This window comes from Felis catus, chromosome B3 (genome assembly GCF_018350175.1).
Source record: "Felis catus isolate Fca126 chromosome B3, F.catus_Fca126_mat1.0, whole genome shotgun sequence".
In the NCBI taxonomy this organism is placed as follows: Eukaryota; Metazoa; Chordata; class Mammalia; order Carnivora; family Felidae; genus Felis; species Felis catus.
In genome coordinates, this window is record NC_058373.1 from 82,634,535 (window position 1) to 82,650,139 (window position 15,605).

Below are 15,605 nucleotides of genomic sequence, written 5' to 3' on the forward strand. Positions count from 1 at the left end.
AAGCCCCTGTTTGTTCTGGAATATGGTGGTCGATAGGTGTCTCTAAGATGAAATGTTTACCATCATCCTTTCTTCTTTTCCTGCATATCAAATCCTTTAAAGGGATACAAATGTGGAAATCTGAACTCTGCATGAGAAAGACACCATGTGAAGGTGAAATAAACCTCTTCTATTTCTTTTTTATTTTCAAAACGTCTGTCAGCCTAAATATTCTATCACTTGATGCAAGGCTTCAGAGAAAGGAGAATGAAATGACTTACATTAAAATGCTTCTTGGGTTCAATTTGCGTTATGCTAATTAATGCAAATTATTACTGATGGGTGGAGAACAAGAATATTTGTTAAAGGGTGGAACTAATATCTTCTGTCTTTAGTAACCAAAGAAAGGAAGGAAGCTGAGCCCAACTGTAGTAGGCATTTTGAGTAATGATTTTATTGACTAATAAAACAAATAATTCATGTTAATGTTTCAAGTTGCCATACATAATGCCCAAGATTTGTAAATCTAAACCTATGTTTGTCCTCCGGATCCTTGGTGCAGTCACTCTTAAAACTCACTAATGAAAGATGTCAGGCCTTCTTCATTCTGATATGCAAGAGAGGTATTTCTTACGTGTTAGTGAAACTTCTAGTAATTTATAGCATGTTTAGCATGTGAATATGCATGCGTATCTTTATTGATGTATATGTGATATTGGCCATTGATTCTCTGTCTTAAACGATGTGTTATTCAAGGCTTAGGACTTAAGGGATCTGCTAGTTTCTTGTGCTCTAACCTTGTCTCTAGACCCTTGGTGGGCATAAGCTGGATAACTGGGAAAATTGTGGGCAACTCTGGGAGAGGATTTAGGTTCTTTTGTTAAGTGATGACACCTTAACAGTGACCTTTGAAGTCCCTGTGCTCATGGCTTTTGTAGGAAAGGGTTCTAATAGGGAGCCCTGACCTCTTAGAGGATACAGATTAAAATGAAGGATCCAAAGCAATGACTATTTACAATTGTGTGCTTAGAAGTGTCATCATGTGTGTATCCATGCATGTGTGAATCTGGTTATATCTCTGCCATTGGTACTTGCAATGTTTCTTACGCTTACGAGAGAAGGAAAATCAGAATTTAAATTCTAGATGCTGTTTTCCTCTAGAGCAGGGCAAATATTTTCTGTAATGACTATATAGGAAACATATAGGCTTAGGCTTTGAGGGGCTCTGAACTGTGCCACAGTAGCACAAACTCAGCCATAGACAATATGGAAACAGCAGGGTGTGGCTGTGCTCTAATAAAACCATGCATAACAAAATAGGCAGCTGCCCCCCAGATTTGGCCCACAAGCCATAGTTCACAGGTTATCTCTCTAGAGTGTAAGAATGGCATTCAGAAGCTGAGAACATAGAACAGAGTTAGCTGTCAAGGGCTGGATGTCAGTGTAACATAGCACAGTATGGATAAACTAAGGCACATTCATGCTGTCCCTTTTCAGCCCTTCTCGCCTTAAAAATGTAGATGTCAACTTGGCAATATATCAATCTGTGTTCCAGATGCTAAAGTTGTGGCAAATTTTCCCAAGCTGAGGATGTGAATATAATCTTAGTAAATATACTGTATCCATAAGAGTTTATTCATTAGACTGCCTTCATGTTTATTCCAAATCATACAAGATGAAAGGGTAGGTGCAGCAGGGTAGAAGTCACAGAATGTACAAAATACATCCTTATTCTTTGCTTTGAAATGGACTGATTAAGGGACTGAACTTGTATGAGGTTGTTTAGCACAGTTATCTTTTTATTACCACTTATTTATTTTGAGAGAGAAATAGAGAGCTACTGAGTGGGAGAAGGGGGGAAGGGAGGGATGGGGAGGAGAGAGAGAGAGAGAGAGAGAGAGAGAGAGAGAGAGAGAGAGAGAGAGAGAGAGAGAATCCCAAGCAGGCTTCACACTGCTGGCGCAGAGCCCAATGTCAAGCTCGAACTCAGGAGCTGTGAGATCATAACCTGAGCTGAAATGAAGAGTTGGTTACTTAACCAACTGAGCCATCCAGGCACACCTCCATTTTTCTCTTTTTTAAAGGAGCAGGCAGTTTATAGGCTGCCTTGGTAGTGGTGGTTACCAAAGTAAAAGTGGTTCCATGGTTTGTCCATTATTCTGCAATGTGATAACCTTGTTTACTTTTATTTTATTTTTTTAAATTTTAATGTTTATTTTTGAGACAGAGAGAGAGAGAGACCAAGCTCAAGTGGGGGAGGGGCAGAGAGAGAGGGAGGCACAGAATCTGAAGCATGTTCCAGGCTCCACGCTGTCAGCACAGAACTCCATAAGAGGCACAAACTCATGGACCACGAGATCTTGACCTGAGCGGAAGTTGGAGGCTAACTGATTGAGCCACCCTGGCACCCTCCCCTTGCTTACTTTTGGAATCATGACCTTGTAGAGATGCAAAATTACAGCTCATGTAAAACCATGCCCTCATATATAGACCAGGGAAATGATACAGAAACAGTTTACAGTTAAGTATTAGCAGATCTTAAGCTAGATTCCATTGTTTCACCTTTCTGTCTAGTGCTCTATCACATCATATCATTTCTAGAAATTTTATTTGATTTGCATCCCCTTTATCAAGCATGCCAGGTGAGAATTCTCTCAGCTTCTGACTGTGACTAATCATTCATTTTTACTTTATGGACTTCAGTCAGTTAAACTCTAAACTACTTATGATCAAGATGGATAAAAAACAATAAAATATGGTCTCTGCTCTCGTGGGCATTTCAGTCTATGAAAGGACATACTGATGTCAAGGAGAAAAATGGGGAGGTTAGGGTGGATATTTAAGAGTCTGGAAGGAGATAACAGATTTTATTATTTTGCGAATTCCATCCAGATAATGGCAGAACATCCAATTCGGTACATGTGTACTCCCACTATCAGTAAACTGATGATTGTGAAGGTGTAAAGCATAGTGATTGTATCCAGTTCACACTGGCTCTCAAAAGTTGCTAGGAATGCAGTGGACACTTTCTGTGAATTGGTTCTGCTGTACAATATGTGTATATTTTATTGCTCTACTCTCATTCTTTAATGCAAACCTGTTACTCATTCTGATGAAACATTCATGAAACAACATCAAAAGAAATTCATTTTAATTTATTAAGGTCTTCTGTGTTGTGCCCTTGAAGAAGTTCATGTGGATAAACAAGCTTATATAAATAGCCTGCAGCATCATGTGAAGTGCAGTTCATAATCCAACAATAAAACGATAGACATTAGACTTGGTGCTTCTCCAAGCAGTCTCTTGAATAAACCTAAAGGCGTTTGGAAATTTATATGAAAAGTACTTACACGATGTAGGCAATGTTTTTTTTTTAATGTGATGAGTTGTTCATGTTAATAATTAAATTTCAAAGCTTAAATTTAAATTTGTCCCACACAACTATATAGAAATTTAATCATTTTAATTTACTGCTTCAGAAAGGTCCTTCACTCTGCCCTGTATTCATCACATCTTTTCTTAAATGTCTATAAAGGTTGATGAGTTTGTTTTGTGATGCCCATTCTGTATAGATTATTACAAGTTATGCTTGCAGAAAGAACACTCAGGTGACAGTGTGTAATATGTCCCGAGTCAATTACTTCATGGAAATGATATGTTAAGCAATTGGAAGGTAACAGATAGTTTTTTCCATGATTTTAGAAATATCTGTATTGTTATAATACAGATCAAATCTACAATGAACATTATGCATTATTCAAGAAATGACCAGGCATTCTCAGCAGTGTTTCAGCTAAATAACTGATGATTGTAACCTTTAAAGAAATCTCATTGTGGTGACTGTTGGTAAATCACTTCTCCATTCATAGTAATCTCTATTTAGAGGCTATCTAGAAACCATTACATCTTTTATTAATCTTAAAAGCAATAGCTGCTGATTTGACATTTGCTAAAACTAGATAAATTTTCTGTCTTTTTAATATCACAGACTTCAGTCAATTTTCGGTGTGTGTCTGCTACAACTCTATTAATCCAGGAATATTTACCACTGTAAGCATAAGTCTTACTTCAATTTGAACATGGCAGCTCTTAAACAACAATTTGTGTATGTGTGTGACAGGCGACAATGCTCAAATATGTAAAATAGAAGGCATTTTTAGCCTTCGGAAGGAAATGGTTGAAAAATACTGCAAGACAACTGGTGATTGAAATTGACTGAACACATTACGGAAGAACTTTACTATTTTCATAGTAAATTTCATATGTACTATAAATTTCATACTAAATTTCATATATTACTATTTCATAGTAATTTTCATATTTCATATTTTCTTCACTATTTCGGGCACTTACTGTGAGTTAAGTGGTGGACATTTCTGAGAGGAGAGGCCTGCAGGTCCTTATTTAAGGAATACGTGATCTATCCTTAGCCAAAGACCAGACTGTTACTTTTGCAATCATGTTTAAGGGTTCGGTCTGAAACAGCCATGTGTAGCCGCTGAGTCTGTGACATCCTTCAGAGTAACTCTGAACTACTACAATACTGGTTGTTCCCAAAACTTAGAACTATTTTTCTAAAATGCTATCTGTTTCCATAGAAGGTAGAGAATCCAAGACTGTGTGATTGTTCTTCTTGGTCTAAGCAGCTCCGAAAGGTCTTCTAGTTCCTGTTCAGGCCTTTTACTGTGTACAGACACATGTACTTCGACCAACTGACATTCATACTCGGGGGCAAGTGTCCTATTCCTCATTATTGAAAAAAAATGTGAAATGCGATTTCTTAGAATCAGGGTATAGCATGTACATCAGCCTGTGGTGCTCTTTATTATTACACAGGAAAATGGTGGTGCCCAGACTGAACCCTTAGGTTCTGAACAGAAGCTTCCAGTAGGGGTAGGAGAGCAGGAGACAAGATAGAGACTGGCTTCTTGTGTGGTTCCTATTCTCGCCTCCACCACCTTCAGTAGACTGGGGGCCCATCTCCCTGCTTTAGTCTCGAGTTTCAGTCACCTCAGTCCAAAGGGGCCAACCAAAAGCTGAGCTGCCAGTGTTCACTCTTGTTTATTTTGGTAGCAAGTGCCAGGTTTTGCTAGTACATGGCAGTATGATGTGATATAATTGCCTTTTCTTAGGTATGCTTCTGGAAACTTTTTCATTACATACTGCTCTCCTTTCTAGTGGAGGGAATACTTCAGAAGGAAGTTCATTTAAGAACTAAGCTTTTACTGTATTTTCATCATCATAGGACAGGCATTGTTTATATCGCCATGCTTTCCTAGGATTCTCATCTCTGAAACTGGGCGTGAAGGGCTTTCTGACAAATGAGGGCTTAGTGATGGCAGAGGAAGTCTCTGAGACTATAATTTTGTGCAGATTCCCATTTTTTTTTCAGGAGAAGCTTTGCTATCTGCGGAGGGGGACTCTGGTCCACCTTCAGAATGAAGCATGCAAAAGCACTGATGGTTTCTTCACACGTGCCACTGTCAGAGTTCAGTCACCGTTACCTTCAGTGCACCTGGCACTGTTGGGCATCCAGAATTACCCTCCACTCCAAACGCTGATTCCGCGGAAGCCTCTTTGTGAGAGTGATGACTGAGAATGTGTGCATACTCAGGCGTCCTAGTCCGTCATCGCTAGGGCAACAAGCAGTCCGAATGTCACAGTGGCACGCCACAAAGCTTGTATTCCTCTTGTTGCTGTGGTTCATTCCGGAGGTTGGCAGATTTAGGCTGAGCTTAGCCGGGTGGTTTACTTCGTGCCACAGCTCTGGCTGTGCTCAGGGTTCAGCTCTGGTCTGCCCCCTGTCAGGGGACAGCAGAGATTTGGGAGAGGTTCTTGTCATGGTGATGGCAAAGGTGTCAGAGGGATGAGCCAAATCATAACACCTCTTTTACAGAATGTTTTGGCGGACACCTCTGGAAATGTGGCTAAAAGAGTATACGTGTACTTCTGCATCCCGCATCGGGATTCGGCGGTCTGCCCCTCTATATGCCATCGTCATCTTTTTCCCTAGCAGTACCGAATACCTCAGACCGTACGTTTGTGCCTTTGTACATCCTATCATCTAACCAGAATGCCCTTTTCCTTCTTGTCGTTTTACCGAACTCTTGTTCACCTTTGAAAACGCAGCTCACCTGTCACTTTGTTAGGTAAATCTTCTCTCCCTCCCCAGAACAGTAGTCATTTGTTCCTAATAGGTTACGGTGACAGTCTTCTCTTGCTTTAGTATCCATTCATAATCCTTTTCTTATGATCCTTGTCTCTCTATGCAGACTGTGAGCTACTTGAGGGAACAGTCTGGGTTTTATACATGTCTTTATCTCCATTTACAGTACCCAGGAAAGTACGTATTTAACCGAGTTTTTATTTTTAAATTTTTGTTTATTTACTTGTTTTTGAGAGAGGGAGAGAAATCACATAAGCAGGGGAGAGGCAGAGAGAGAGGGAGAGACAGAATCCCAAGCAGGCTCCGCCCTGGCAGCACAGAGCCCCATGTGGGGCTCTATCCCATGACAGTGAGAGCATGACCTGAGCTGAAATCCAGAGTTGGACACTGAACCAACTGAGCCACCCAGGTGCCCCAACCATGTGTTTAAATTAAATCATATAGTACCAAGTCATATCTTGGTATTGCTATTAGTGAGCAGAATGATGCTGATGGAAAATGTGGGTGGGTCTAAGTCATAAGCTAGGATGAAGAAAGAAGAGAGTGAAGAAAGAAAAGACTGAAAGGAAGAAAAATGGAGGGAGAATGATGGGAATAGCGTGAAACCAAGGGGGGAAATACAGTGGATAGAGTAGGAGCTAGGAGGTTGGTACCCCTTGCCTGGGATCAGCTGCCTTCCCCTGCCAACTTGTTTCTCTTGTGTAATGTACAAGCTGAGGAATTGACACTTAAAAACAATATTCTTAAGAAATCCATGTCTTGGGTATATAAATTCAAGTTCATTCGAGCAGTATCTGAGTACTTTCGCTTGGTAAGTCCTCTGACTCCTTTGCTGGTAATGTGGGGCATATAATAGAGAAGGTGTAAGGCAGAGTCCTGTCCTTGGAGGTATTTACCATTTGTTGAGAAATAAATAAAACTAAATAAACCACGTGACCTGGGTTACAAAGGCCTCTCTAGACCTCAGTTTCTCATTTGAATTTCCTTTTTGTGAATTTTCTGGTCTGGATGATTACTGACTGTCTAATCCCAAACCCCAATTTCTGAGAAAGGATTTAGTAATTATTGTCTTAAATTAGACTCTCCTGAGAGTCAGGTTTTTTTGAAGCTGTTTATTAATAATTTCAAAAGCCACATGCTCTAACTCTTCGTGTTCTGCTAATATTTCTGTTTTCCTTCTCCCTCCCTCCCTCTCTGTCTCTGTCTCTGTCTCTGTCTCTGTCTCTCTCTTTAAATTTATTTACTTTGAGAGAGAGAAGGAGAGTGCACACTTAAGCTGGGGAGGGGCAGAGAGAGGAGGAGAGAAAGAATGCCAAGCAGGCTCCATACTGTTAGCGCAGAGCCTGATGCAGGACTTGATGCATGGCTCGAACTCAAAAACTGTGAGAACATGACCTGAGCTGAAATCCAGAGTCAAACACTTAACCCACTGAGCCACCCAGGTGTCCCCTTCCTTCTCTTTTACTTTATTTTCCTTTACGTGGAGGTATCATGTCTCCCTGGTGTCTTGGGTTCAAAAAGGTATGACATAGTTCCTTCTCTTAAAAGATTTTGTCTGTTGAGTATCAAGATTTGCATACATGCAATCATTATAAATAAAAAAGAGGACAATAGTGCAGCGCACAATGAAGTTTTAAATTAAATAAGCCAAGCACCAAATATATGATATGGGTAAAATACAAATCTAAAACTTGATATATTTTTTATTTGCTTTTTACTCTTACCAGAATTGTAGGGGACATACTTAGATTCCATAGCACATTCAACTTATTTTAAGAAGTCTAGCGGTTCTTGGTAATGTGATATTTTAGTCATGGCATTGCCTTATACTACATTGTACTTAGTTATTTGGGATTTGGAAGTGTATGTGCCCTGTTTTTAGGGCTGGGCTTCCCTAACATGTTTTTGTTAGCCTATCACCTCTTGCAAAGCACAATATAAGTTTCAGTACTCTGCAGATACCAATATTTCATGAGTATAGCAAAGAAGGAGTCACCTCTGACTGCTTTATATGATTGAAATTGTACTGTGGCTTTAATTTTCAGAAACAGCTTTCTAGATACTGTGCATAAGTCTTGCCTGTGCCTTAATAAACATGTGGTGACCTCCACCTGTAAAACTAATGTGGCTTTGAATACTGATTGACTGCAGCTTTTCGCATGCTTTCTGGGTCCATAATATGTCAGTGAATGTCAGAGCCTGGGCAGGAGAAGGCCAAAAGAATTTGGGGTTTAAAGATCATACAGATCATCTGTTTCATTCCTCCTACACTTGTGTTCAGAAAACTGATAGAGAGCGTTAGTGATATAAACAAAGTCAGTAACAAACTTGGCGCTAGGATTTGGACCCCTGGAATTCCAATTCAGTGCATCTTCTTCCATAATAAAGAGCATATCTTTCTCAGTTCAGCACATGTTAGCAGCTGTCCTTCGATATCCTCTTTCCCCATTATACATGAACATATATGCACATATATGGCCCATGTGTTGAGACCAGCCCTTTTTAGGTCAAATGCTATTATATTGCAATTCACAAAACATTTTGAGGCCATTCAAAGGCAAAGGTGTTATAATTGAATGGTAACAAATCCTTAATGAGGCATTAAATGCTAAAATTAAGGGAGACTGTGTGAGGGTGTATTGGAACTCTCTGCACTCACTTTGCAGCTATTCTATAAATCTAAAATAATTCCAAAATAAAAAGATTACTTTTTTTAGAAATGCACCATAATTTACTCTAATGACAGAAATGTAAGAAAACCAAAACTCTACCCAAATGGAAACTTGTTCTCTCCCAGTTTCCTGCCTCTTCAACTGGTCACTGTTGAGTTCTCACAGGCTCACCCTTCTCCAGGGCTTCATTAATGGTTGTCTTGTTTAAGAAATGTGATTAACCGACAACTACAATATCAATCAGGATATGGAAGAAAGAAAATTGATTGAACTGTTTACACAGTTTGCTTAAAAAGTTTATAAATGACTGATTCCCATCAATAGGGAGTCACATGAGCACAGTTTTACGCTCTGGTTTTTCTCCCTCCTTTCTTCAGTGAAAGTTATTATGAGTGTTAACACTGTCTAGTCTTCACACTCTGCTCAAAGATCGTCCAAAAGGGGAAGTTAGAAAGCCAAGACAAAAACTAGTTAACGGACTCTAGGACAGGGGTCAGCAAGCTCTTTCTGTGACGGACCAGATAGTAAATAATTTAGCCCCTATGGGCCGTGAGGTCTCTGCTGCAGCTACTTCAGTCCACTGTTAGAGTGCAAGGGCAGCCACAGGCCGTCCGTAACCGACTCAGTACACCTGTATTTCAATAAAACTTTATTTGTGAATGTTGAATTCTAATTTTGGCATATCATGAAATCTTGAGTTTTGTTTTTTTTTTTAATTATTTAAAATGCTTTTCAGGGGCGCCTGGGTGGCGCAGTCGGTTAAGCGTCCGACTTCAGCCAGGTCACGATCTCGCGGTCCGTGAGTTCGAGCCCCGCGTCAGGCTCTGGGCTGATGGCTCGGAGCCTGGAGCCTGTTTCCAATTCTGTGTCTCCCTCTCTCTCTGCCCCTCCCCCGTTCATGCTCTGTCTCTCTCTGTCCCAAAAATAAATAAAAACATTGAAAAAAAAATTAAAAAATGCTTTTCAGTTCTAAGTTTATGGGCTGTATAGAGACAGGTAGCAGGCTGGATCTGACCTGTATGCTGTAGTTTGCCAAGCCTTTTGAAGAGCTTTAGAACTGGAAGGGACCTAGGTACTTTTTGTAGAACCCATGGTGGTGAGCAGTGTACTGCTAATTGTAAAGGGTTGAAACTTGGATTTGTTTGAAAAGTGTATTGATGACAATGAATGCTGGTAACATGCTTTATGAAACATTTTTGGATTTGTTTTTGTCATCTTCAGAGCTAATATGTGCACGTATAATCTTCTTCCTACGATAGCCAGCATAACTGAATTGTATGCCAGCCAGTGGTGTAATATTTAACAGTTTTCTGGGTTTCCGTGCATGTGTATTGTTTTGTGTATAGTGTGCATTGCTGAAAAACTAAGTGTAAAGTCATGCTAAGTCATTGGCTTAGCCTGGCTTTTTGTTTTGCTTGCTTTTTCAGTTTAATGTAGTAAATGATCCAAACTGGGGCTATGCAGAGTCTCCTATAGATGAAGGATCTTATTAAAAAAAGAAACACGATTAAAACTTTGTCTACATGGGACTGTTGCTCAGCCATTTTGACTTACCTAATCAAACAACTGGTCAGTTCGGTTAAATAATTGTTCTGATTGATTTCCCTACGTAATTGGTTAAGTGTTTTACTGATTCAAATGAAGGCTTGAGGCATGATCTGGCTACAGGAATCATTAGAAATAAGAAATTGGGGATTTGTGTATAAGAAATCCAACGTTATGAACATTAGAATGAGTAAGATTGGTAAAGCTGAATTAGGTTCAATTCTGCCTACAAATAACTACCTCCAAAACCATGTGTACATGAAGTGGAAAAATAGTGTTGCACTGTATAGTATAGTTTAATTTTCCCCACTTACTAATGTGAACATGTTACTGAAGTACTAAAACGCAGTCATGAGGAAATACTGCTGTGGTCTTCTGCCATTGTCCCTTGAGACTGTCAATCACTGGGTGTTGAGCGAGTGCTCAAAGTGCTCCCCACTCACACTAGTGGAGGAAATGAAACTTTGGGAGATTATAGTCCTCACTTCCCAAAGCACTACAGAGACTTAAAAATATATTTTTCAGTAATGTTTTGTAATTAAAGCACATCGCTCCAATATAATTTTACAGTTTGGGAAATAAGGCCGTGTTGAATATCGGCACTGATGATGAAAACAGACTGTGTACACAGTTTGGCTTTTATATAAATACTTTAAAATATTGGCTTTCTTCAATAAAAATAGATGAATAGTATCCAGGTTTTTACAAGAATTTTAGCATAAAAGCAAAATTGCTATCATTTTTATTTTGAAAAGAGACATGAAGATCACATAACAAAATGTGTAAAATGCCGTATGTTCTAGAGAGCTGTGATAGAAAACGGGGATGTAGACGCAGGTAAGCCTCACTATGGGCGTACGCAGGACCTTGTGTAAAGGGGTTCAGTGATGTTTTCTTGGTTGACACCTGACCGAACGTGCCCTTCATTGTCTTTCCTATGGACCCTGAGCTCCCAAAGTTGCAGAAAAATCTGTATCAAGGTGTTCAGCCTGTGGTGTCGTGTGATGTACATCTAGCAAGCAATCAGACTGTGCCTTCTTGTTGTGACTCACTACATTTTTTGCCACACAAACATCTGCTGGAAAAGTTTATAGAACTTAGAGAAAGGAACTCTTCTAGGGAGTTCTGACAACCTATAGTAAAGGTACTTTGCATGTAAGCGAGGCCAATGGAACCAGCAAAATGTGTGAATACAGTGGAAACTGATCATCTCAGTCATTTTAATGTGTCTTCAGAGTCTTCTAATAGGAAGCTCTTGGGCAATGTAGTTGGACAAATTTTTGTGACTGTTAACGAGTAGCATTTCTTTGGCCTCAGTTTGCCTAGAAAATGGCATAGCTTGGCCTGAGAATTCAGCTGGTCTTACACTGGAGTAAGCCTACATTTCATTGTGAGGCTTAAGTTTACACAGAAACTACCAAAGGCATGTTTGGATTCCTTTTTAGGACTTTTATCATGTTAAAGGTAACTTGTGTTTTTGTCGTTTTTTGTTTGGTGAGATTATATTTCTGAAATGATGTTAATCAGGGAGAAGAGATATCAACATGCGGCATTTATTTTGAATACATTTTGTGATTCTAGCTTGTCAAAGTCTGCACCTTGTGTCCTGTAACAAAGCAGAGGAAATTTAGAGTGTTTTGTAAAATACTCAGGTGGTTTGGGGGCTATTAAGGCAACTTAGTGTTATGCTAGTGCTTAAAATAATGAGATCTAAAAGTTGATTAGGTAAATTTTTAATATGTATATATTTCATTGAGATGAAAAGACAAAAACATTCTTAAAATAGGTTGTATCTTAAATGAAAGGCTGGTTTACTGAAACAATGGATATAATGGATACTTCCCTCAGAATGTTGGTTTTATAATCTTCTATAAATCCTTAGGTTTTAGGGTAACATTTTTTTTTTTGGTTGTCATTAGAGATCAGGAATGCATCCTATTTCTCTTCCACCATACTCACCAATTCCTGCTGTAAGTATTTGAGTGCTTATTACATTGCAAGTTTCATTAGGCTGTGTGTGGAATGCAAAGCGGGGGGGGGGGGAACTGAACCCTCTAGGAGTTTATAATCTAGCAGGAGTGACGCACATGCTCACAAAACAAGGTGAGATATTATCGTGTTGAAAGAGGTTAAAGCAAAGTGTTGGATAATCTGTTATGCATAAATACAGTTACAGCTGTAAACATGGTGACATTTAATGAGAATTGTGGTCGCTGAGATATCAAGTAAGCTTAGGAAGCTTTTTCTTTACAGAAGAGTGTTTTAAACAATACCCAAGTACCCACCCATGAATGCCTGTGTATATTGCTCTTAGCTGACCATAATTCCAACCAACCGAGAGCATGAATCACAGACCATACTTAGAAAGCAAGAACTTAGTCAAATATGATCTTCTAGTATCTTTTCTCTAATATCTTAGCATTTTCTAGAGATGGAAAGAAGGCTGGAATGAGGTATGTTTTTAAACATCACAATCCTAATGTATGTAGTAAATAGAAAATCTCTCAGCGTCTGAGGCATGAATATAGAAAGGGTCAGATCAGATGAGAAGCTGCATCCTGGGAACCTCTTAGTAGAATGGCCAAAACTCAAGCATACCACTGGGACAGTGATGGGAGTGTCAATTGTTTACTTTGGCTCCTGGCTCTCACACATTCCCCTAAAGCCTATAATTGGGAGGGAAGACTAGACGGCATGGAAGAAAATGTTTTGTACTTTCATTTAAATTAGCACAAAGGGAGGGAACAGTTTTGCTTCACATGTGAAGTCAGTCATTTCTTGGGTTGCTAGCTCAATGTTTTAGCAGAACAGCTGTTCAGTACAATGTGGCTTTCTACAAGCAATATTTCTACTGCTAGAAAAGTGGCAGTCTGCCAAAGAGAGTGCCCAGACCAACCCCTAAACAAAAAAAATCTTTTGTCAACGACTCTAATAATTTGTACAATTCAGGAAAGGGGGGTTGCACGGTCTTTGCAGATGTGCATTTATGATGCTATTTTTAAGCAGAGCAGCATGGAAGAATAGATTCATAAGACTCATAAGTTGATCATTCATTTTAAGCATTTGGCTTCTGCTCCTTCTAAAATTTCACTCTGTGGAAACAACACACAGCCAGGCTTGAAACGAGGTAAGGGAGGATGTGACAGCAAGATGAAATCCTTCATTTCCAAGCCTGTGATGCTTGCTCAAAACCAAGAAGCTCTAGGGTGTTTTCTTCTCCCACTAAGGAAATAAATGTGGTTTTTCTGATCTCTCGCAGAAGAAACTTGCTATCCTTCAGCATTTTGAGGAAATAAACTCTTAATGAGCCTGCTTTCTTTTACAGCAGTCCATTCTCTGAAAATGAGTTTAAGTGCTGAAGGAAATGCCAGAAGCATTTACGCAACCAGCACCAAATTAATGCGTGTTAATTCTCTGTAGTTTACCATCACAGCCGCTGTGCAGTTTTTCTGGTGTGAAACTGGGTTTAGTCTCAGATGTGTCCTCTGCATTCTGGTTGCCAGACTCCACAGCGGTGAACTCGTCTGGCTTTGACTCTGGTGACGGAGTTAAGACCATTTTTATAAATTACAGTTTCCTGGGAAAGAACCCTCAAACTTCTCTTAACAGCAGAAGATCAAATCTGATATAATCCCTATCTTGTATTTTTTATGCAGTCATATACTTGATATTTACGTAAGAGGGAATTAGACTGATTGATCTATTAAAATATGAAATCCTATATTAAAAATGACATAAAATTAATACAGACTCCTTCAATAAAGGTGATTACAGAGCATAGACCACCATAGAATGTTCATTGACTAGATCAACAACTTCCTCTGATTTTAAGACTTGGGATCTTTGGTAGTGTTGTTTTCTTTTTTAGAAATTCAATCTTTTCATAGCCCATATAGGTATAAAAATGGTCAATTTAGTGGAGTTGCATGTATTACTATACTCTGAGTATTTTGATGCACTTAGAGTGCAATCCACCTGTATTATGCTGTCCCCTCAAATTTTAACATTTAAGTATACTAATGTGAAAGGACTGATCATGATGATGGGATATTACTAAAAGAGCTTATTTTGCTCTACTAATGAATGTTTATTTTTAAAATTATTCAGGTGAACCGTGTCATCATACTTCAAGTTTTTACTCAAGTGTTTTCACATGTTGCCTGAGTTTAGTAAGGATTTACAGTGACAATTAAAATTATTTATTTAGATGTGACCCCAATGGAGGGGTACTGCCCTTTGTGAAGTGACAAGTCCCAGACAAATGGTTACTAACATGTTCTTTTACAAGTTAACAAAATCACTTTTTTTTTCATATTAGAGAACTTTAGGTAGAGAATTTCTGTGGCAGTTCCTATTTTGCAAAAAACTAAGTTCTTTCAACAAAGCAAGTGATGATTCCCCAAAACAGATATTTTACATTCATGTTTTCAATTTTTAAGTTTCCTCAAAATAACAAAATGGAAATATAAAAAATAAATTTGACCCGTGTCTCATGGTAGTATATTTCCAGAACATATTGGTAGGAACATAATTATCCATGCTACATTCCTTTGGTTTACTCAGGCCAGGTATTACTTTAATGCCATAAAGAGTCCACACTTTTTTTGATGTGCAGTTATGAAGATGTATGATCATTTTTTACGCTTATGCATGATCTTTTCCAAAGATCAGAGAAACAGTCATTATTGTGTACAGAGGCATTTTCTGGTATGAGTTGGATACAAAAACATGAGGAGATATTATAAATCCATGATCACATTTCATATTTATAAAACTTCATGAGATGAGATCATTTTTCCTTCTGCACGCATAGTCTTTTTAATTATCCCTGCTCTCTCTGTGCAAAAGATACATAAGTAAGAAAAAGGGATGTTGAGAGATGGTTTCTTAAAGTGAATGTAGATGCTTTGTGTACCGTGCCGTTGTACCAAATGAGTCATTTAGTTTGGCCCATAATTTATACAGGTGGCTCAGGAGGCCCAGATCAATTCGTAATAGTCTCTTTACAAAAAACAAGAAAGACTAAAAATAATATTCTATAAATTTATGTCACAATTCATGTAAAACCCCTCTAGAAACAATTAGTATGCTTTTAATAATCATACTCAACATGCAGTAAACATTCAGTTCCTTCCACTAGACTTCACTCTATTCCTAGCTAACTCACTTGACCAAAGTGGACCTGGGGAGTAAGCTTGTGAATGCCAGAGGAACTCATCCCCACCACAGAGCATGTTCTGGTG

At 38.8% G+C, this 15,605-nt stretch overlaps 1 protein-coding gene across 8 annotated transcripts in view; it reads left to right on the top strand.

The window, feature by feature from the left end:
- The window catches only part of NPAS3 (neuronal PAS domain protein 3), an 858,964-nt gene that overhangs the window by 265,063 nt on the left and 578,296 nt on the right, over nt 1–15,605 (top strand). For 4 of the 8 annotated variants that reach the window (XM_045059780.1, XM_023255647.2, XM_045059783.1 and 1 more), the window contains one exon: nt 103–153. The exons of the other annotated variants lie outside the window; for them this stretch is intronic. In XM_045059780.1, coding sequence (XP_044915715.1) covers nt 103–153 — 51 coding nt within the window. The remainder of the gene's footprint in view (nt 1–102; nt 154–15,605) is intronic. 8 annotated transcript variants of the gene reach the window in all.